The sequence below is a fragment of the Lathyrus oleraceus genome, chromosome 2 (assembly GCF_024323335.1).
Source record: "Lathyrus oleraceus cultivar Zhongwan6 chromosome 2, CAAS_Psat_ZW6_1.0, whole genome shotgun sequence".
In the NCBI taxonomy this organism is placed as follows: Eukaryota; Viridiplantae; Streptophyta; class Magnoliopsida; order Fabales; family Fabaceae; genus Lathyrus; species Lathyrus oleraceus.
Genome location: NC_066580.1, coordinates 467,444,702 through 467,469,070, shown reverse-complemented (window position 1 = coordinate 467,469,070; position 24,369 = coordinate 467,444,702). Strand labels below are relative to the sequence as shown.

General features: G+C 42.8%; 1 protein-coding gene across 1 annotated transcript; it reads right to left on the bottom strand.

Annotated features, from left to right (window-relative positions):
* Positions 1-10,621: 10,621 nt before the first annotated feature.
* On the bottom strand, positions 10,622-23,377 carry LOC127123763 (uncharacterized). The gene is made up of 5 exons (XM_051053958.1): positions 23,192-23,377; positions 22,500-22,603; positions 22,193-22,376; positions 18,407-19,618; positions 10,622-10,867 (listed from the first exon to the last, which is right to left on the bottom strand). Exons 1-5 carry the CDS (start codon positions 23,375-23,377, stop codon positions 10,622-10,624), a joined length of 1,932 nt encoding a protein of 643 aa, XP_050909915.1.
* Positions 23,378-24,369: the final 992 nt, after the last annotated feature.

The window sequence follows — 24,369 nt, the reverse complement described above, 5'->3', positions numbered from 1 at the left end:
ACTGACTGTGTTGACTGTTGATTTCTACCTCATTTTGATTTAACTTTGAATTGAATACTGATGTTGTCTGACTGGTTTCAGGTACCTTTAGTTGCTTATAGTTCTTTAAGAACTTTGCTTTGCTTTGCTTAATAGCAATTTGCATTGAGGTATAACTTCCTATCTTCATGTAGTCTGGAAGACCTGGCCTGTTACTTGGCCAGGCAACTGTCTGAAGTCCTCCTTAAGAGGCAATGTTTGTGACTGTTTACATTTGCCCTTGTATAGAGTCAAAGACCTCCTAAGTGAAGGGGCAATTGGCAGAACCCAAGGGATATGCAATCTATCCCCTGCTATTCTGTGTGTCATCTGCTTTGCTCACACCACTGTGTTGATGCATTGCAGATACAAACCCAAGATCTTGTACAATTGTACAGTTGAGTCAGTTTCAAATGTGTAGAAGGGTTCCCACTTTCTGAACCCACACATTCTTGTCTTAAGCTCTCCCAGGCCAGGGATAAGAGCTGTGAAGTCTCATCTTCACTCACCTTCCATCTGCTTCACCTTAGCCCCTCAATGGCAAGGTTAAGAGCTAACACTACCCAGTTATAGTGGTTTGTTTGTTGAGGTTGATATGACCCCTCGACTAAAACCTAACCTTGTTTGAGCCCATTGCTTGCATATAGTGCGTGATACCTGTGCTTGTGTGTTTGCTTTAGCTTGCTTCCTGTGCAAGTTAGGTTTGGTTTGGCTTGCTTCCTGTGCAAGTCATGTTTAGGATAGGCTTGCTTCCTGTGCAAGTTAGCTAGAAACCTTAACTTAGGGATGATTTTGCACGACAACATCTAGGATCGAGTCGTAGTCTCCCTAGTGTTGTGTCTCCCTCTGTTATCTGGTTAGGCTAGTCCTTTATCCCTGCGTAGGGGAACTACGTCGCCCTGATTCTCATACCAGATGAGGTACGTAGGCAGGAGATCGTGCGAGATCTCTCCGGGCAACCTTTTTTCTTTTTTGAGTTTGTGTGTGTCAACTCTTTTGTTTCTTTTGACGTCTCAGCGTCTCTTCTTGTTTGTTTGACAACTATTAGGTCCGAGTTCCAGACTCCCTATTAGTTTGTTGTCGCCCTTTTTTCTTTTTCAACCTTGTGTTTCTTTTGACGTCTCAGCGTCTCTTTTTGTTTGTGTGCCAGCTATTAGGTCCGAGTTCCAGACTCCCTATTAGTTTGTGTGTTCATCCTTTCCCCTATGTAGGGGAACTACGTCGCCCTGATTCTCATACCAGATGAGGTACGTAGGCAGGAGATCGTGCGAGATCTCTCCGGGCACCCTTTTCCTTTTTTGTGTGTGTTTGCTTGACAGTTGCTAGGCTCGAGTTCCCGACTCCCTAGTAACTTGTTGCTTGTTTCTTCTTGTGTGTGTTAGGATATGGATGTAAGCCCAGAGATTGGCATTCCGTATCCTATTGTCGAGTGCTTGGAGTCCGGTATAAGTCCATCAAGTGGCATCTGGTTTCCAGTGTGGGTTTGTTTGGTTCGGAAGCTGATGTAAGTCCAGCGATTGGCATTCGGGTTCCATGTTTGCCTTTTCTGTTTTGTTTTGTTTTGGCGTGCGTGAGCCGAACTACGGCAACTCTGATTCTCATGTTCAGATGAGATACGTAGGCACAAGATGCGATGTCTTGCCGAGTTTGACTAACAACTAATCTTTGTTTGTTTTCGCCCTCATTGCGATCCTTTCTCTCGCCCTCGTTGCGATCGAGACTTTCCTTTTCTCTTGCCCTAGTTGCAATCGAGACCCTTGTTCCCGTAGTTAGGTTGAACTACGTTTTGCTCTGATTCTCATTCCCGATGAGATACGTAGGCATAAGACGCGATGTCTTAGCGAGCACACTTATCCTTAACCCTTAGGTAGCCGAGCTACGAAGACTCTGATTCTCATATTCAGATGAGATACGTATGCAGTGGATGCGACATCCGTGCGAGTCATTTTCTTTGACCCCTTCTTTTAGTAAATAGTACATTAGATAAACATACACCCTTTAGACAAGAACAACAAGAGTGGATGCCGTAGAGTACTACGGATGCGGAGGGGTGCTAATACCTTCCCTTCGCATAATCGACTCCCGAACCCAAGATTTGGTTGCGAGACCTTGTCTTTTCCTTTCCTTCTCTTCAGGTTTACTTCGAGCGTTTCCTTTCCCTCCTTTGGGATAAATAACGCACGGTGGCGACTCTTCTGTCATTTCTTTCTCGCCGGTTGTTTTTTCGCACCTCTATATTTTTTAGGCTGCGACAACTGGCGACTCTGCTGGGGACCCGGTTTCCCTAAGCGAGTCCCTCCTAGCTTTTGTACATTTCTTGTTTGTTGAATGTTTATGCTTTTGTACAGTCGTTTACTTTCCGCATTTACCTGCTTTATCTTATTGCCTTCATGTACATATGTTTGTTGTATCTGTGGGTTTTGTGGGTTGTTTGTTTGTTGGGTTGGGACTGTTCTATGAGAGATAAGCCCACTACCCAGGCTTGAGCGTACACATAGGTGTTAGAGTGGATGGTCATGAGGCTTGCGTGGCATGTTGCTATGATAAGTCGTTCATGAGACCCACATTCCAGACGAGGTTTTTGTTGGATATATTTTGTCCTATGGGTGTTCCATAACGACAGATATTCCTTTAGAAATCGTCGACTCTGGTGACCATTTCCCGAGAACTCAGTCGAGGCCTCTCCTCCGAGACGTGATTATGTTAGCTCTGGTGGGCGCATTCTCGCTGCTCAATCCGAGGACCCCGAGACTGGGAACTTGCTTTAGGATATCCTGTTGAGGGGAGTCAGCAGAGGTCTTTTATCCCGTAATAATGCCAAACCTTCAGTGGTAAACGTATTATTCTCGACTGAAGGGCTGAAGCTGACAAACTTCTGTTCTTAGAACCTACCAGTGAGAGGAGGGTTTGATCTCTACAGATACGGTTTCTGCCAGTGGTGCTGTGATGGTGACTTTGGTTCAGCCAAATTTATGGACATTTATTTCTGGGACGCCGGAGTTCAGTCCGTGGTTTATCAATGGGTTCCGTTTATTTCGGATCCCCGGGTTGAATTTGAAAGTACCTGTTCAGAGGATCTGACTGTCATCCGTTCAGTGGATGTTTCCTGTGATGATAGTGATGTAATCTCCAGTTCCGTTTATTTCGGAACTCCCCAAGTCGGATTTATGGTGACTTAGTCCCGATGACTGTGACTAGTTCAGAGAATGGGTCTTCAGATGACTTGGTGGCGCAGTGACTTGCATTCATGCATTTGCATCGCATTCATCTGCATTCAACTCGTGTCTATCCGTACTCAGGGTCCACTTTTTGATTAAGATTCTGGTTGAGAGATATCCAGATGTCAGAATGTTATTGATGAAAAATTATCTGTCTCTGTGAAACCAAAATCAAAGGAATATTCCTGGTACGGATAGACATTGCATGCGTGAGTCATACTAACCCATTTGCTGTTTTGTAGGTGTCAACCGGTGCGCATAGCTCTTCCATTCAGACATACAGTCAGACTCAACAAATCCAAGCTGATGGATCTTCCCAACGCCGACATCCTTGAACTGAAAGAGATGATGAGGGGATTGTTCAGTATTGTGGAAGGGCTTGCCTTGGGGCAGAAAGCCATGTCTGAGAGATTGGAAAGGATTGAGAGCTGGATGATCAAGGAGAAAGTTCAGGGAAAGGCTCCATCATCCGATGTAACAAATCCCTCTGGCTCGGTAGCAAAGAAACTCTCTGACAGTGGTCCGCTCAAAAAGGAGGTTGAGTCAAGTGGTGTGCCAGCAAAGAAAGAACGCAGTAAGGATCGTTATCATCCTTATGCTGTTGCTGTAACCACTCTTGTTGGTAACTCACCCGTACCCCCGCAACAACCACCACCTCAACAGAAGGCACCGAGAGCTAGGAGCCAGGTGAAGAAAAAGAAGGAGGATCGTCAGTTTGAGGAGCCACCTGTGACCTACACCCTTCTGTTCAGGAGATTGAGGGATTTGGGGTTAGTCCGACCAAGGATTTTGATTCCCATAGCACAACAGAAGAGGCCTGCACACTATGATGAGAATGCCAGTTGTGAATTCCATTCTGAGGCACCCGGGCACAGTGTTGAGGGTTGTAGAGCTTTCAAGCATGTCGTTCAGGACATGGTGGACTCCAAGACCATCAGCTTGGCCCAGATAATGAATGGGGATGTCAACCCGGTACCCAGGCAGGGTCCTGTAAAAGTGAAGATGGTGAAAAAGGTCAAGAAAGGAATGGAGATGACTGAGGAAGATCAGCTAAAGGTTCCCCTGGCTGTGGTTCCAAAACCTCTGGTGCAGGATGGAGTCTTCCCTGTGGTTGATAATTGTTGTGCGGCCGTTGCCACAGAGGGGTGTGTATTGATGGGAGACACGACCCAGAAGATGAAAGAAGTAGAAATGGACATTGGAAAACTTGAAATACCCAGTCAAGCAATCGAAACCGTCCAGGTAGAGAGCGCTCTTGTTGTCGAGAAAGAGAAGAAGTTGTCCATTTCTTCTTATAAACAAGCTCTAGAGGTGGTGAAGAACCAAGAGGCCCGAGGTTGGGGCAGGATCATCGACATAGTGGTAAAGGCAGACATGTTCGGGATTGGTTATCCAGATCAAGAGTCGTCTAGACCAAACAGAGGACGTCGTCCACCGTACATCTTTGTCAGTGCAGGAATGTTGGATCCTGATCATGCTTGCTCAGTGAGTGAAGAGATTGACCGTGACCGCAAGCTCGAGTTGTGGATAAAGTCGTGCGTACCAGGCAATTGGAAGGCCTCCAAGAGCATCACTGTCACTCATCCGGAAGTGTAGTATTTCTGTGTTTTAATTTTGTTTGCATGAAAGCCATACGTTTTGCCCGAAACGTAATGGTCCATTGTAAGGGCCATCTCATGTGTTTCATTATGCAACCTTTTGCATCAGTAATAAATGGATGTTTTTGTAATTAACAGCGGTGTTCCCTGTTTTTCATTTTTTGCAGTTTTTAAAAAAAAAAAAAATGGCAATGTTTTTCGTTCTATTTCCTTTTGAACTTGTCTTGTTCCAACCTCAAAAGTGATTACCCTCCTGATCTCATCGATAACAATTTGGTTACACCTTTGTATGACTTCGACAATTCGATCTATCATGCCGAAGGAGAAGGCGAAGAAGATTGTGATTTGTTGGAATTAGCCGGGTCGTTGAAACCAGAGGAGAAGATGATTCAACCGCATGAGGAGTGCTCAGAATTGTTGCTCCAAGCACCGCCGAGGTTAGAAAGCGAATATTGAGGCCGCTTCAGAGGCAAGTCAAGAACAGGATGGTATATGTGTGCCTGGTTGTATCTAGATACACCAAGGTAAGATACCAATGTTGTGGAGGCACGAGTTACCATGGAGAGAAGACTGTCCTCCAGGGAAGCGGAAACCGGTGCTGAAAGATGAGAATGTGTGTGGACTGTCGAGATGTGAGCTGAGCTAATCTGAAAGATGAATTCCCGGTACGTCACAACGAGGTATTGGATTGATTATAATGCTCAGTTTATCTTCATGGATGGCTTCTTGCCCGAGACCAGATTGAACTGTTGCCAGATGATATGACGTAAACCATGTCCATCACACAAGGGGCACCTTCTGGTTATAAGGTGATGTCGTTCAGTATCGAGAAGGCCGGTGCCAAGTATCAGAAGTCTAGGGTGACTTTGTTTCATGATATGATTCATCGTGAAAGCAAATGCCATGTTGATGACATGATGGCAGAGTCCCAAGCAGAAGAGGGGCATCCGGTGGACCAAGTTGTTTGACAGATGGAGATAACTCATACTGTTGAGTTCGAATTAGCGCACTTATGGAGTGCTGTCCAGCAAGCTGCCGAGGCATGTTGCGAATGAAAGAGGAATCGAGGTCGATCCTGCAAAAAAAAAAAAAAAAAAAAAAAAAAAAGAAATAAAAGAAAAGTGCAAGAAACGCCTGAACCAAAAACAAAAAAAAAGAGAAGAAAAAAAATCAAATGGTCAGGTGGAATAATGACTGCCCAGGGGCATGGAAAGAAAAAATGAGTAGCAGGAACCTCTGATTCTGATACCCTCCGGGGAAGAAACAACTGTTAATCTGGTACTTGACAGCCCTCAAGGGGTCTATGAGGTGTATGGTGTCAGCATCACGAGTCTTGTCGAAAAGAGCATGCAGTTTACCTAAGCAAAAAGTTTATCGACTGTGAAACAATACACTCACTGCTCGAGAAACTTGATGTACTTTGGCATAGGCTGCTCGCCGACTGAGACAGTGTATGCTGGTTCATACCACTTTGTGGATGTCCAAAATGGATCTGATCAAGTACGTGCTTGAGAAGTCAGCATGGACCAGACGGGTTAAGAGAGGGCGAATGGTGTCGACTGAATACGATGTTCAGTATGTCTCCCAGAAAGTAATCAAGAGGAGGGTACTGTATGGTTATCTCGCCCACTGATGATTATCAGTCCAGGAAGTTTGAAGTCCCTGATGAGGACATCTCGAGGTACTCGAATCGAAAGATTGAGAGTGACCGATCCCGGAGGAGGGGCCTGACCCCGAATCCGAACGGATTCTGATGTCTGATGGGGAGAGTTTAAGGTGAATGAGCTAGTGCTTCCCCGATAACATTTGAACACACCAACGATGGTGGCTGAGTACGAAGTTGGTATCCTGAGTGTCGTACTTCGGTACGTGCATCTACCTGGGGCAGTGGTACCCAGTGAGTGAAGCGTGTTGTTAACCGAGAAGTGCGACCTCGTTGTAGCGGTGTATTCGTTACTATATGATCTATCAATTAAATCATAAGCAAAGCATACAATGAACATAGAGTCGCCACCGCACTTTTATTTATCCTAAGGACTGGTTAAAAAGCGAACAAAAACCTAAGAAGTTTTACACGTAGAAAACTAATGAAAAGATCAGAGATCGGGGTAAGGGGTAAATTACGCAATGGGAAGGTGTTAGGCACCCAATGCGTCCTAGGTACTCCTAGGGAACCTTTTTCACACAATGTTGTTTGAAAATTATTATTTGTTATGACATAAGTATTGTGCAAACATGATTGGGATGATGAGAAAAGAATGTACAAATTAATTATTTTTGTGTTCGAACGGATGAACCCGCTGCCTACGTACCTTCCATCAAAGGTAAGGATCAAAACGCCGTAGTTCGGCTAAAAACTTCCAAAAGTTAGTGGATTCAATTTTAAAATACAAGCTCAAAGGTCTTACGTTACCCACGGGAGAAAACTCAACCTTATGAAACAACCCGTCCACCATGTGAGAAAAGCTTCCACTTGCCAGGGAGGGGTTAACCCTATAATAGGCAAGGAAGACTTACAATTCATCTACTAAGGACAAATAGGTGAGATTAATATCAACCAACTAGGGTAAATCAAACCTATAGCTAATGTATGAAAACTTAACAAACATGGACAAAGCCACAAAATCACTTGAATGGGTGAAGTTATTTGGATTATTTACAAAATGGGGTCAAAGTATGATTAAAGTCAATTCAAAATGAAGTATTTACAAAAATGAAGTTTGGAAAATCATGGACTTAAGGTCCAAGTTTCTAATTTGGAAAGAAGGTGAGAATGTTTGCACAACACTTATTTCAAGTTTTTAAAACATGTGTGAAAAGGTAGGACACAATGGGATGAATGGATAATGGTGGAATGTAAAACTTCTTAAGCGGTTCGCCTCTTGAAGTCATATAGAAGATGACTCAAGTGCGTCCTTTGGAATAAGCAATGAGCAATAATCTGAACATGGTAACAGATGAAAGTAAATAAAAGCGGATACTGGATGCCACTCAATGGTCTTATACCTGTCTCCTAAAACAAGCAAGGATATCATAAGCCACTCTATGGACTTACACTAATCTCCATCAGAATAAAACAGAAACAAAACAGGGAAGTCAACTGCCAATCCATCTGGACTTATGTTAACCTCCACAGTATGATCCTAGGAATACAAATGCCACATCACAAGGACTTACAATGAATCCTCACATACAACAACAATGCTCAAGGCAATGGGTATGAGTGACCAATGAGGTCTTACACTCTACCCCTTCCATGTCATGGGAACAGATGCCAACTTACAGGGACTTATAACTGGTTCCTCAATGGGTAAACAACAATGTCACAAGGACAAAAGAACTGATCATGCGCTGATGGCAAACAAAGATGATAAATGCACAACGGCAATCAATGATGGTAAATGCACAATGGCAATCAAATAATCATGTATAAATGAATCAAGTAATCAATCACATAAATTCAAGTAGCACACGCTATAACCATTCATGAGGCTCAAGCAAAAGGGTTTGACTATGAAAGTCCACTGTAAGAGGTAAGTGTCGCTCTTAACCTGGCCATTGAGGGGCTCAGGTGAAGCAGATGAAAGGATATGAGGGGTGTGCCTCATTGCTTCTATCTCATGTCCGAGAGAGCATGTAAATATAAGAATGTGGGGGAGTTCAGAAAGATGGAACTCTTTCCCCAATTGGACTCGATAGATCTTGGGTTGGGATCTCGATGCTACAACCATGTAATGGGAGCAAGGAGAAGACTCACTGAATAGTGGGGGATAGATTGCTTATCCCTACCTTCCACCAATTGCCTCAAATGAGGACTTTTCCTGCTTGGGACAAATATAAACACACACAAGCATTGCCTCTTAAGGAGGACTTCAGACAATTTGCCCGGCCAAATAACAGGCCGGGTCTCCAGACTACATGAAGAAGAAGGTTCTATACCTCAATGCAAGTTGCTATTTAAGCAAAGCAAAGCAAGTTCTTAAGAGAACTGAGCGACTAAAGGGTACCTGGAAACAATCCAATAAAATCAGCATCCCATTCATAAACAGATAACAACATAAGAAACGATTAACAAAGTACAATTATACAAATAATGATGTGCATAGCACAAGGCTCACATGAACCAAACATCCTACAAAACAAATACATTAGTCATATGTGTCAAGTAACACAATCCATAATGTGGAGCAAATTCCTTAATCATTAACTCCTTAACCTGAAAAGGCACAATTAACTTCAAATGTAAGTAACATGACCACTAGGACTAGCCTAGGGTCAAAAAGATGGAAAAATCCTAAAACAGCAACCAATTCATGATCAAATTCAAGTAATATCAATAACAAAGGGATCCCAATTGGTCCCATATTCAAACTATGCTCCTATTTCTATTTATGCAACATGGAAGGCAAAAGATGCAATGTGGAGTCTCTTACAAGCAACCAGCAAGATCACATTCAAATAAATGCCAAAGTGGCACCAAAAAATCCACAAAAATTATGTTCTAACCAGAAGACATTCAGCAAGCCACATGTTAATTTTCAAGTCATTTGGACTAGTAGATCAATAGGAATTAATTAAACATGACAAGGCATGCAAAAACTACATCAAATGAGGCCTACAATTATACACCAACTTCAATTAGATGGTAAACAGCAATGGTACATTAGAAATTAGTAGGACCGAAGCCAAAAGATAGCTACATGTGTCAAGAACTACCCTATCAATTTTCATGGTCATTGGACAAGGCATGAGAATATGGCAACAAGAATAAGAATGTGTCACTAGTTAGGTTCAAAAATGATAAGCAGCAAGGAAAAATACGAATCAAATCGAAAATGGATTGTAAAAATCCACAAAAATTCACAGGGCATGTTAACATGTTAAACAAGCTTCATGCAAAAATTCAAGGCCATTGGCCAGAGGGAAGCATGGTAAACAATTAGGGGAATATAGCCTATCAAACTATGTCACATTTTTACACATCCAAATTCAATAATTCATATATAATAAACCATAGGCCTAAAAATTACCAAACCTATGTCAAAAAATCCAGAAGGATGTCAAGAATCAATATCTCAATTTTCAATTAATTTGGATATAGCATGTGGTTTCTAGAATTAAAATGGTAAAGTATATGGAAATATGTACACATCAAAAGTATCTCTATGTCAATTTATTTTTTCACCAAGCACTATTTTTATTTTCATGACTAAAAAATAAAAGAGGTAGAATGGGGATTAACAAAAAAAGTCTTGCATTTTTTGGATTATTTTTGGTGAGTTTATGATTTTTTAAAGATTTAAAATGATTATTGAATATTTATTGAATAATTATTTGGAATTATTTGGATTTATTAACTTAATTATGAAGCCAGTGGCAGAACGGTAATAATTAAACCGCAGCTCAAAACACTGCGTTTTGAATAGATGAACTGGACGGTGGGGATTCGATCTGGCCAGGGAAAACACGAAACGGAAAGTGAAACGGATGGAGCAAGATCTACGCAGCATTTTCTCCAGAAAACAATGAATGTTCATCGTCTCCTTCGTGTTCTTCATCTGGAATCTAGGTTTTGAACAAACGGTAATGGAAACTCACAAACTATACACCGGTCGAACCGGTTTTTCACCAGGAGTACGATTATGCCAACGATTTCGTCTATAGATTCACATACACTACAAATCGAACGAATGGAAAGAATGCTTCGAAACCTAACTTCGCAATAACTCAATCGATTTCCACCAATTTCTAATTCTACAAGTTGATATACACTCTACACAGCATAATCTACAACAGCCATAACTCAATTGAAGCAACTGCAAATTTCGATTTCCAACCTTTTCTTGAAACAGTTGCGATGGAACCGCGGTTGAGCTTCGATCTCGCGCGAACAGATATGGCCAATCGCTTCAGGAGGCTATTGGCGAAGTTCTTGCAGCTCCAGCACTTACGATCGATCACTGTCCTTGGACTGTTATAGAAGTTGCAGGTTGATTCTTCAGATGCAGTTTGTGAGTGATTCTTGAATTTTACCTGCAAACAGAAACTCCACAATACCTAACAATGATGAATATGCAGAGAATTATCACCAAGATCCATGGAAATTGTTCAATTGATGCAAAGAGTATATTGAAGTTTTTTGAGTAAAATTGAGAGAGAAGAGAGAATTTCAGTTTGGATTTTCTCTGTTAGATTGTGAAAATGATTGTGAGAGAATGATTAGTGTTAATTTCTGTTAGGGATTAAATATATATATGAAATACTTAATCCATCCTTAATCTCTAATTAGTGAAAATGGATATTTAGTGCAAATGGTTTATGTGCATTTTTGGATTTAAGCTCTTTTGAATTTAGAAGCATGACAGCAGAAAATTGATACTTGAAACAAGTCAAAAATAGCATTTGGAAGCTGGTTGCATTGGCCTTATTTCCCAATTCTTCATATTTCTCATTTTGGACGATTTTGCCCCTCTCTTTAATTAGTTCACTTCAAAAATGCCCTTTTGCATTGAGCCTTTTCCAAGAAATCCAATTATGCAACTTTGAAGTACACATTAAATGGAGTTTGTGCATATAAAGAACTTGCAATTTGGACAATCCATGTGGTAGTTATGGCCTCCTGATTACGGGTCTTTTTTGAAATTCACTGAGCCATATCTTGCAAACCATAAATGGGATTTTTGAGTTCTTGGACTTTTTGGAATTGTGAGAACAAGGTCTTCAACTTTCCTGTTTGACAAATTTTGATTTGAAGCTTGTGTCATGAAATTATCTTGAGGGGAGAAACTTTCCATTTTGGGCAGCCGAGATTACAGGTCCACTTGCCATTTTGGGAAACTGTATGTCTGACTTCAATTCCTTCAACCTGGATCTTTGAAATGCCAAATGAAGTTTATATGGACATGAATGAGACATTTTCAACCATTTCCAATCATCAAATAACTGATTAAATGCACAGTTGACCGCAGTTGACTTTTGTTGACTTTTGTTTGACTGGGTCATGTTCTGATGAATTTCAAGCCTCTTTCACATGGGATCTTGGTTCCAAATGATATCACAAGTTATATGAACTCTTTTTGAATGATCACGGTGTCCAAATTCTTCAAGAATGGTCACCATCTATTGCTCAAGGTCTGATTTGACTGATTAACTGATGATTGCTTCAGCTGCAAGCAACATGGTTAGATGACAATATTTTTGTACTTTTGGTTAGTGAACATATGAAAAGCAATGATACACAAATGCAATACATGCTTGGTGATCAAGAACCACACTCACAAGGTATCCCACCCACTAGGAGAGAAGCTAGGGTATGCATTGATCCTTGAGGCCATGATATGATATGATATGGGCCATGAGGGATCTTAGGGCCAAAATTGGGGTCTTACAGATGCCCCTATTTAAGGTCATTCTATCCGGAGAAGTGAAGTTTAGAAATCTTCATCTCGACGTGGTAGAATGGGCTTAAATAATAGTAATGAGACGAATTTTGGTCCCTAAGAGACCTCATGATGCAGATGTATGCATGCAAAAGCAAATCCTGTGGGGAATATATGATTCGCACAGAAGAAAAGACGATCCATCGGAGTAATATACTCACCAGGAACAGAGACTCTAACAAGACTCTTATTGGGGGATAGTAAGAAAAAGAATGCGTGAGCAGGACACGACTTTGATTAAGGAAAATAAAACTGACATAGCGTGAACTAGGCACGACTCCGATTGGGGATAACAGACATCGGAATGGAGAACTTGCTGGGGAAGCAAAGGACTCACACTGGGGAAAAGGAATTCCAGAGGAAAATAAATCCATTGGAAAGACATAAGCTGACTCCTGGGGAGAAGCAACAAGGAATGAGGTGTTACCGGTACAAGGGTAACAAACTCAGGAGGAATGAATATCTAAGACCGGTATAAGGGTGAGAGATATCAATCAACCAACATCTGAGAGAGACCAACAAAGGGTATAATACTCAGGAAAATCTAACTCCACAGGGGACCAAGGTCATAATAGGGAGTAGAAAGGAAGGAACACCAGGGATACCGAGGTATATGATAGGTGATCAACAAATCGTGAATTGGTATATATGCCAAGACACTCATCATCCGAAAGGAGGGCTTGAAACAGCAAAACAACTTACAGGATGGAACATTCGAATCCACAACGGGAAAACGAACCTTACTCAACTGGGGACACAAACCCAAAGAGTACATGAGATATAATATCCATTACCGGCAGACCGTGGATAAGATACTCGCATGAGACATATTATCTATTACCGTCAGAACGTAGATAATAAACTCGCATGGTAAGAAACACCAGAGATACCGAAGTATATAATAGGTGATCTACCGAAAACGTGAATTGGTATATATGCCAAAAACACACATCCGAAACACAAACTGGTTAAAGGATGAATATTCGATTCTACAAAGAATACGAATCTTACTCTACTGGGGAAAATCAACAGAGGATTCCAACCGAAGAGCGCATGAGACATATTATTCATTACCGGCAGACCGTGAATAATATACTCGAAAGGAAAAGACACCAGAGATACCGAAGTATATAATAGGTGACTAACCAAACAGAGAAAGACACTCGTTACCAAGCATCCGGGTAAACGAAAGACATCTCAAAGGGATAAATTGCAAGCATCCGGCAATCATCCAACAACAAGGAAGAATATTCGATTCCGCAAAGGGAAATAACGAATCTTACTCGACCAAGGAAACACAAAGGCTTCAACTGAAGAGTGCATGAGATATATTATCCATTACCGGCAGACCGTGGATAGTATACTCGCATGGAAGATTATCCACAACCGGTATAAGGGTTAATAAAGGATAAATCGACCGAAAAGAAAGGCATCGGGATACCAAACAGGCATATAATGATGACCAATCAAAGGGAGTAACAACATTACCAACAAAAGGGTAAATGAAAGACTCACTGGGGATTAATTGCAAGCATCCGGCAATTATCCACAAAACTGGGGATACATTGATAAACAATCAAGGATCCGGGGAACTAATCACTAGCAAACGGTGAAAAGACCCACTGGCGACTTCAAAAGGATAACATTGCTAGCATCCGGCAATGATCCAGGAGACTGCTGGGAATACAAGTGCTTACTCAAGAGCAACTAACCCGAAGCAGGGAGGAATATCAACATCGAATATTGAATGAAGATAACTACAAAGGGAATTAGGGTTTACATCTACCGAATACGGGGCAGAAGACCAAAATCTGGCTGAGAAAACAAGGGGTTTAACAATACCGACTACTGGGTAAGAAACCAAGGACTCAGCTGAGGATAAAATTGCTAGCAACCGGCAATTATCCACATGTATCATAAGATACAACTCCGCTGGAGAGAAAAAATCACAGCGACAAAGGATTTACAACTACCGAATACGGGGTAGAAGACCACAAACTCCACTGGGGATACCAATCACCACAGGGAACAGAACTCTGTTTGGGATAAAATCACAACAACAGAAAATCCACCATCAGCCAGACCGAACCACAAAGGTTACCGCTGCTAGGGGAAAAGAGATAGGACTTACGACTACCGAATACGGGGTAGAAGCCATACTCTGGTGGGAATAACCACAAATTAGGGTTTACATCTACCGAATACGGGGTAGAAAACCAAAAACTCTGCGTGGGGAAAGAATAAATCACGAATCCGCACGAGAAACCAAAAATGAGGTGTATAACAGACCACAAACTCTGTTGGAGAGTAGGGAATTAGGATTTACGACTACCGACTATCAGGTAGAAAACCAACAACTTCGGCTGGGAACTAAAAGGTATATAACCACAATTTCCGCCAAGAAGCCAGGAAAATAGGACTTACAACCACCGGTATAAGGGTAGAGGCCAAAATCGACTCTTGCGGAGGAATGAAAGGTATATAACCACAAATTCCGCCAAGAGGACAAAGAACAATAGGACTTACAACTACCGGTATAAGGGTAGAGGCCCGAAACTCCGCTGGGGCTAAAAATCACCACAGGGAAGCACAATGAACAGACGACAAATGTCAATTCAGGAAAGATCCGAAAAGACAGACTGAATCAAGACACGTCCTAATGAGGATATAAATCAAATAGGAACCTCCATCCCAATATATGTGTTGGGAGGAAACGGAAGAAACCGTCATCCACGAGGGTATATCTCAGTGGGGAACTGCAGAAGGAAAGACAGACACTTTCTGCTTATGGGGCTGACTCTATATGGAGAGATTTAACACCCGACATCTGCTTAGGGAGATCTATAAAGATCTATATCACCATAGCAAGGAACAACAAACAAAGGATATATGGCAAAAATGCAACATGAATATCTGAATGTTTTATGAATATGCATGAATATGCGTGATTTATGTTTGATGAATGCTGACAAAACAGACATTTCTAACACAACAGCCCAGGAATCAAACGTCCGGTATTACACTTCCAGGGGAAAACCAACTGGAAAGCCAATTCTGCTGGAGATCTACATGCTATAACAGCAAAGATCTGCGGGTACTGCTGGAAAGCAGAAGCAAAAGAATCAGAGATATCTGGAGAATACCAAATCTCTGAGTAATGGATCAGCGATCACCCCAACTAGGGCACAGAAAGTCGCAACAGGCAAAGTGCCACAAAGACAAATCTGTTGGGGAACAAGAGAATCTCAAAGTCCTGCAGGGGATCTTAGCAGACACTACTATGAAACGGATCCAACATAACTCCATTGGGGAACAACCCACTGAGGGAGCAACGGTCACTCGGATAGAGTTTGGCTGCACAAGCAACTCTACTGGGGATACTGTCAGCTACTCTCTTGGGGAACAACCCACCGAGGAAGAAAAACACCAAACAAGTAGATTCTGCAACAAGCCACTCTACTCGGGGCGAACACACATCTGACGGATCACATCAGCAGATTCTGCAATAAACCACTCTACTGAGGATCAAGAACAATCAGGAAATCAATCCAATCTCTGGATGACAGAGCCGTCAACCGACCATACCGGGGATTGAAAGAGGTTCAACAGGCAATACTGCCACAACAACCGCTCTGCAGACAAATGCTGGAGAGAGATGGATGAAAATACCGGGATATCAACCCAATCAACCACTGAGTAGGAAAATAAATCCTGCTCTGCTGAGGATAACAACCATCCTGATAGGGAGAAAGTAAACACCTCCACTGACGACTTTGCCGGGGAAAAGGTAAAGTACCGGGTATCAAACCACTGACTTACCGAGTCTTCCAAAAGGAAAGCGACCGTGCTGAGAAAACAGACAATTCCGCTGGCAACTGCACTGGGAAGAGTGACAACAACTCTGCTCGCGACTGCAATGGGGATATCAATAACAGCTCTACTGTGCCAAGGAGACAAATAAAGTCTGGGATAGCGACCCACTGGAGAAAGTGACGAGGCACCAAGGTGGCAAACCAATCAACCGCCGAATCTTCCACAAGGAAAGCATCCATGCCGGGGAAAACTGCTGCTGGAGAACAGACTGAGTCTTCAACAACACTCTGCTTGGGGAACAACCCCGCCAACAACTCGACTTGCAATTATGCTGGCAACTCACTTGGGGAGAAATACGGGATATGGGGATATCAACCCACTAACCACAAATTTTCTGAACAACTGAGCAATCACGCCGGAGAGAGACTACTGCTGGAGAACAGACTGAGTCTTCAACACCATTCTGCTTCGGGAAGTCAAAATCCACAGAAGCTCTGCTTAGGGAACAACCCCAACAACAAAATCTCTGCTTGGGGAACAACCCCAACAACCAAATCTGGAGAAGAAGGATACAAACCAAGCCAGGAGTACGAACAAATGTCTTACCTGTTGGAAACCATGCCACCCTTGGGAGAGCACTGAGAAATTCTTTGAGCATCCTTTTATCATTGTGAATGTTCACTTTGTTTAAAACAATTATTTTTAAAAATTTTGTTTTTAAAACAATGATATTTTATCAATTAAAACATGCAAAACATTTGTTGAATTGAAACAAATAAGAGTGCAAATAATTGGATAAAAGCTCAAATTGATTTGATGGAATGGTAGCCTGCAAATGGCAAGACTCCATGGATCTGTACAAATTTGAAATCAGTGATATATATTGGAAGAGGGCTACATTGAACATAATGATCCTTTCTCTACCAATTTGAATCTCGATGTATGCGAAGCTTCAGTCGACAACGAATCGAGAATCTTCTGACGAAATGACGGCTGGTGAAACAGAAAGTCTTGTCAGGATGCAGTTACTTGCCTGATCCCTAATTTTTGCTTAGATTGCCCCAGAATGAGGTACTCAATCTAGCGGGATGCAAATATGCTTTTTTTTCAAGTCTCTAACTTTTGCCTGGATTACCCTTGCGGGTTCTCCACCGAGACGCTCATTTTTGCCTAAGCCGCCCTTTCGAGTTTTCAACTTAGCAAGCTATTCTGTTTTTTTCATTTGCATATACTTTTTTTTTTAGGCAAAGTATCTTTTAACTGCATCTGAATTCACAGGACGAGTGAAATCCTCCCCATCCATTGTTGTAAGCATCAAAGCTCCGCCTGAAAAGGCTCTCTTAATAACATATGGACCCTCATAGTTTGGAGTCCACTTGCCTCTGGAATCGGGCACGAAAGACAAAACTTTCTTGAGCACAAGGTCACCTTCTCTAAACACACGAGGCTTGACCTTCTTATCGAATGCTTTCTTCATTCTCTGCTGATATAACTGACCGTGACACATGGCAGTTAATCGCTTCTCTTCAATCAAATTCAGTTGGTCATAACGACTCTGAACCCATTCAGCATCAGTCAACTTGGCTTCCATCAAGACTCTCATTGACGGGATCTCCACCTCTACTGGGAGAACGGCTTCCATGCCATAAACAAGAGAGAAAGGGGTTGCCCCTGTTGAAGTGCGTACAGATGTACGATATCCATGTAAAGCAAATGGCAGCATCTCATGCCAATCCTTGTACGTGACAGTCATCTTCTGGATAATCTTCTTGATATTTTTATTAGCAGCTTCAACAGCCCCATTCATCTTGGGTCTGTAGGGAGAAGAATTATGGTGTGCAATCTTGAATTCAGCGCACAACTCATCCATCATCTTATTATTCAAATTGGATCCATTATCAGTAATGATCCTCTCTGGCACACCATAACGGCAAATCAGCTGGTTCTTGATAAACTTCACAACCACCTGTCTAGTCACATTCACATACGAAGCGGCTTCAACCCATTTGGTGAAGTAGTCAATTGCTACGAGAATAAACCGGTGTCCGTTGGATGCTTTCGGCTCAATCATGCCGATCATGTCGATTCCCCACATAGAGAAAGGCCATGGTGATGAAATCACATTCAAGAGTGTCGGTGGAATATGAATCTTATCCGCATAAATTTGACACTTGTGACATTTCTTCACATACTTGCAACAGTCAGACTCCATTGTCAGCCAATAGTAGCCCGCTCTCAACATCTTCTTAGCCATGGCGTGTCCATTGGAATGAGTACCAAATGAACCCTCATGGACCTCAGTCATCAACAGGTTTGCTTCGTGTCTATCCACGCATCTGAGCAAAACCATATCGAAATTTCTTTTATACAGCACTTCGCCACTGAGGTAGAAACTGCCTGACAACCTTCTCAAAGTTTTCCTATCTTTCACAGATGCCCCAGGCGGGTATACCTGGTTCTGGAGGAAATTCTTGATATCAAAATACCAAGGCTTGTCATCATTTACTTCTTCAATTGCAAATATGTGAGCCGGTCTATCCAGGCGCATCACAGTAATATTAGGGACATCATTCCACCATCTGACCACAATCATGGAAGCGAGCGTCGCAAGCGCATCTGCCATCCGATTATCCTCTCGAGGAATATGGTGAAATTCAACTTCTGTGAAGAAGGTTGAAATTCTCCTTGCATAATCTCTGTACGGAATGAGACTTGGCTGATTCGTCTCCCATTCACCCTTGATCTGATTAACAACTAGGGCCGAATCACCATACACGTCAAGATGTTTGATCCTCAAGTCAATGCATTCTTCAAGTCCCATTATACAGGCTTCGTACTCCGCCATATTATTCGTGCATTTGAAAGTTAGCCTTGCTGTAAATGGAATGTGCGATCCCTGGGGATTAACAATTACCGCCCCAATTCCATTTCCGTACTGATTAACAGCGCCATCAAACACCATCGTCCATCTGGAACCAGGTTCTGGACCTTCATCAAGTGTAGGCTCATCACAATCTTTCATTTTCAAATACAGAATCTCCTCATCAGGGAAGTCATACTGAACTGACTGATGATCTTCAATCGGCTGGTGCGCTAAATGATCAGCCAAGATACTACCTTTGATAGCTTTCTGAGCTCGGTACTCGATATCATACTCAGACAACAACATCTGCCAACGGGCAATCCTCCCAGTTAAAGCAGGCTTCTCGAAAATATACTTGATTGGATCCATTCTGGATATCAACCAAGTTGTATGATTTATCATGTACTGGCGCAAACGCTTAGCAGCCCAAGCCAAAGCACAGCACGTCTTCTCAAGCATAGAGTACCGAGACTCACAATCAGTAAACTTCTTACTGAGGTAGTAGATAGCAAATTCTTTCTTCCCTGACTCATCTTGTTGACCGAGTACACAACCCATTGAGTCTTCAAGAACTGTCAGATACATAATCAGAGGTCTTCCTTCTACAGGCGGAGACAAGATCGGAGGTTCGGACAAATAATCTTTGATACTGTCGAAAGCTTTCTGGCAATCCTCGGTCCAATCATGAGACTGATCTTTCCGGAGGAGCTTGAATATAGGCGCACATGTGGCAGTCATGTGGGATATAAATCTGGAAATATAGTTCAAGCGGCCAAGAAAACCTCGGACTTGCTTTTCAGTTTTGGGTGCAGGCATCTCTTGTATTGCTTTGACCTTGGCAGGATCAACTTCAATACCTTTCTCGCTGACAATGAAACCCAATAACTTTCCGGAACGGACTCCAAATGTACATTTGTTAGGATTCAGGCGGAGTCTAAACTTCCTCAAACGCTGAAAAAGCTTTAACAAATGCTCAACATGCTCAACTTCCGTTCGGGACTTAGCAATCATATCATCAACATAGACCTCTATCTCCTTGTGCATCATATCATGAAACAAGGTAGTCATAGCTCGTTGATACGTGGCTCCGGCGTTCTTCAAACCGAAGGGCATCACTCGATAACAGAATGTTCCCCAAGGTGTGATGAATGTTGTCTTCTCCATATCCTCTGGTGCCATCTTGATTTGATTATATCCGGAAAATCCGTCCATAAAGGAAAAGACTTTGAATTTAGTTGTATTGTCTACTAACATATCCATGTGTGGTAGAGGAAAATCATCTTTTGGACTAGCTTTATTCAAGTCTCTGTAATCAACGCACATACGGACTTTTCCATCCTTCTTAGGAACAGGCACAATATTGGCCACCCATTGAGGATATGTGGAAGTCACCAGAAACCCCGCATCAATTTGCTTCTGAACTTCCTCTTTGATCTTCACTGCCATATCTGGATGAGTTCTTCTGAGCTTCTGCTTCACAGGCACGCACTCAGGCTTCAAAGGCAGGAAATGTTGCACAATATCTGTATCTAAACCCGGCATGTCTTCATATGACCAAGCGAAGATATCTGAATATTCTCGTAGCAATTCAATCAAATCCTTCTTGACAGACTCTTCAAGAAGTGCCCCGATCTTCACCATACGAATACAATCCTCAGACCCCAAGTTGACTGATTCCAAATCTTCAAGATGCGGCTGAATGATCTTTTCTTCGTGCTCAAGGAGACGGGTAATCTCATCAGGTATTCCTTCAACATCATCTTCCTCTGCCTCGAATACAGGGAATTCAAAGTTGGGAGATGGCATTGGATCATTATGTTCAATGGGTTTTAGAATCAACCTGCATAATGATTTTGGTTAATGAAAAACTTTAGAATTTAAACAAGCAAACCATTATGCAGATGAAAAATGTTGCTTTTATTCTTGTTTTCATGGGTTTTTTGTGATCACTGATTTCATGCAAAAAGCGAAAAGTGAAAACAAATGGAAAAACAAATGTTTAACAATGCATTAATTGAATGAAAACATCATTGTATATATGAGCCAAACAATGTCATCACTTCTCCTTTTGGCATGGGAGAAGGGTTTTAAACAAAGTGAGCATATTTACTCTGATCTATGGATAACTGTAGGAACATCCACAGCGACCCAATTGTGGCAGACACCACCAGGAATAACAAAATTGCTCATATCCTCTGTATCTTCTTCAATGATAGCAGCGGCTTCCTCTTCAATAGACTGATCATCATGGATGAATCCTCCACTTGTGAACAGACCGTGCTCATTATATGCCCCAGAACAAAAGCCAATGCCAGCCCGGGATTTATTGTCTTCCAGCTCGATCACCTTCCCTAAACCAGCGACTGCACCACATTCAATGGCCAGTTTTGCATCACGGTAGGAAGCAAATGATGGAGACTTCTTCTCAATAGGTTCGTCAATAGATAAAGCTTGGAACGGAGTTCCAACTTCATCCTCAGCATCAATATAAGAGAAGGAAGACAGGTGGCTAACCAGGAGAGCCTTTTCTCCCCCTACCACAACCAGTTTCTTATTTTTAACAAATTTCAACTTCTGGTGTAGGGTGGATGTCACGGTGCCAGCCTCGTGAATCCATGGTCTGCCTAAGAGACAGCTGTATGACGGGTGGATATCCATTACCTGGAAGGTAACCTGGAAGTCACTTGGGCCTATCTTGATAGGGAGATCAACTTCCCCAATCACGGTCTTGCGCGACCCATCAAAAGCTTTCACAACGACCCCACTCTGCCTCATAGAAGGACCTTGATATGACAATCGAGTGAGTGTGGATTTCGGCAACACATTAAGGGATGATCCAGTGTCCACCAACACGTTGGACATAGCATCAGATTTGCAATTTAGAGATATGTGTAGAGCCATGTTGTGGTCTCTTCCCTCCTCAGGGAGATCCGCGTCACTGAAACTCAAGGTGTTGCAAGCAGTAATGTTTGCAACGATACTGTCAAATTGTTCGATAGTGACGTCGTGATCAACGTACGCCAAGTCCAATACTTTTTGCAGAGCCTCCCTGTGGGGTTCTGAATGCAACAGCAAGGATAGTATGGAGATTTTGGATGGTGTGTGTAGAAGCTGGTCTACAACGTTATACTCGCTTTTCTTGATGAGCCTCAGCATCTCATCAGATTCTTCATTCACAATGCCGCTCGGGCCAACTGAAGAAGTAGGAGTTTTTTGTATGGAGGGTCTGGCAACATCAAGTGCCGGATTCTGACTATTGACAGCAGTCCCAACTGGACGCTCAGAAGATTCAGAAGCAACAGGGGCCTTAGCAGGCGCAGAGAAAACTCGACCACTCCGGGTCAGGCCGCTTACATCGGCAATATTGGTCACAGCAGTTGAAGGCAAAGGCACTTCCACCCCATCTTGCACAGCAACTGGGTTGTACCTGAATGGCACAGCTTTATCAGAAGAATACGACACAGGGCCGGCAGGTTTAATCACTAACGAAGGAGAAGTTTTTGGCTTGCTGCTATCATAGCGAATAACAACAGGCTCTGGCAATTTGAACACTGGAGATATAACATTAACCTCAGGTTCATCTTCGTCGACATTGCGATTTTGCAAAATCTCAATGGTACCTTCGTCTAACAATTCTTGTAGCTCTCTTCGTACCTGATTGCACCCCAGACGGTTCACCGAACAGATACGGCACTTATCGTGGTCATGCACCATATGGCTGTACTGGCACAGCAGGCGATGTAGCTCCACCAACGATTGTCGAATATGACTCACATATTTGACTTTATATTTCCCAGGGCATCCCTGGACCATGTTTACAGACTTCCCATGCGAAGGCAATGGGTTCTTGGTAACATTTGGGCCCGAATCTTCGAAGCTCAAAATTCCACATCTCATCAGGTCTTGAACCTTTGTCTTGAGTGGATAACAGTTTTCTATATTATGGCCCGGGGCACCGGAGTGATAAACGCAGTGTTGATCCGGTTTGTACCACCATTGTGGATTTGCAGGAATAGCAGGAGGATCCCTGGGAGTTACCAACTTTCTCTCCAACAAGGAGGGATAAAGATCTGCGTATGACATAGGGATAGGATCGAAGCTGATCTTTTTCCGGTCATAACTCAAATTTGCTTGATTTGTTGTGCTCCCACGAGGCTGGTAGGCCTGTTGCTGATACTGTTGCTGAGGTTGATATTGCTGATGCTGGGCATTATCTTTGAAGATAGGAGCAATATGGGCCACCTGATGCTGATGACCTGCACGGCGTGCTGGTTTCCTCTGAACGGGAGGTTTCCTCAATCTATGGGACTGCACAGCATGTGCTTCCCCATCTTTCTTCTTAGCAAATGAGCCATACCTCTTACTAGAAGAGCCTTCATCCTTAGCCAAACGACCTTCACGGACACCCTCTTCAAGTCTCATCCCCATATTCACCATTTCAGTGAAGTCTGAGGGAGCACTAGCCACCATTCGCTCATAGTAAAATGAGCTAAGAGTTTTAAGGAAAATCTTAGTCATTTCTTTCTCCTCGAGCGGTGGAGTGATCTGAGCTGCAAGCTCTCGCCACCTCTGGGCGTACTCTTTAAAAGTCTCCTTATCCTTTTGCGACATAGACCTGAGTTGATCTCTGTCAGGCGCCATATCGACGTTATATTTGTATTGCTTGACGAAAGCCTCGCCAAGGTCGTTGAAGGATTGGATGTTGGCACTGTTCAGGTTCATATACCAACGAAGTGCAGCACCGGACAAGCTGTCCTGGAAGTAGTGGATCAAAAGCTGATCGTTGTCGGTCTGGGTCGACATCTTCCTGGCATACATGACCAGGTGGGCAAGAGGACATGTGTTCCCTTTATATTTCTCGAAGTCAGGAACTTTGAATTTGATGGGTATTTTGACTCCAGGGACCAGGCAGAGCTCGGCAGCAGACTTGCCGAATAGGTCCTTACCTCTGAGGGTCTTCAATTCCTTCCTCAACTCGAGGAACTGGTCATTCATAGCATCCATTTTTTCATTAACGTCCGGGCCCTCAGATGGCTCGGAATGATAAATGGGTTCTTCTGCCCTTGGCATAGCGTGCACAACAGGAGGAGCGGCAGTAAGGACCGGGCTAGATGCTGGCATATGAACGAAAGTCGGAGCAGGGATGTCTGGCATGAAACCTGGAGGCATGCCCCAAGGGTACCCGACTGGCATGGCATTGGGCACAAACTGAACATTGGCAGTAGGCACAACAGTAGTAGCAACCTCTGAAATCACAGTTCCCTGGGCGGGAGTTGCAGGCGGTTGAGCAGGTTGATTCTGAGCAGCGAGAAGTTGCTCCATCAGGGTGCCAAGTCTGGCGACTTCATCTCTCAGTTCTCTGTTTTCTTATTCTAGCTGATCCATTACTCTTGCAGAATTTGCTCGGGCATAATACCGGT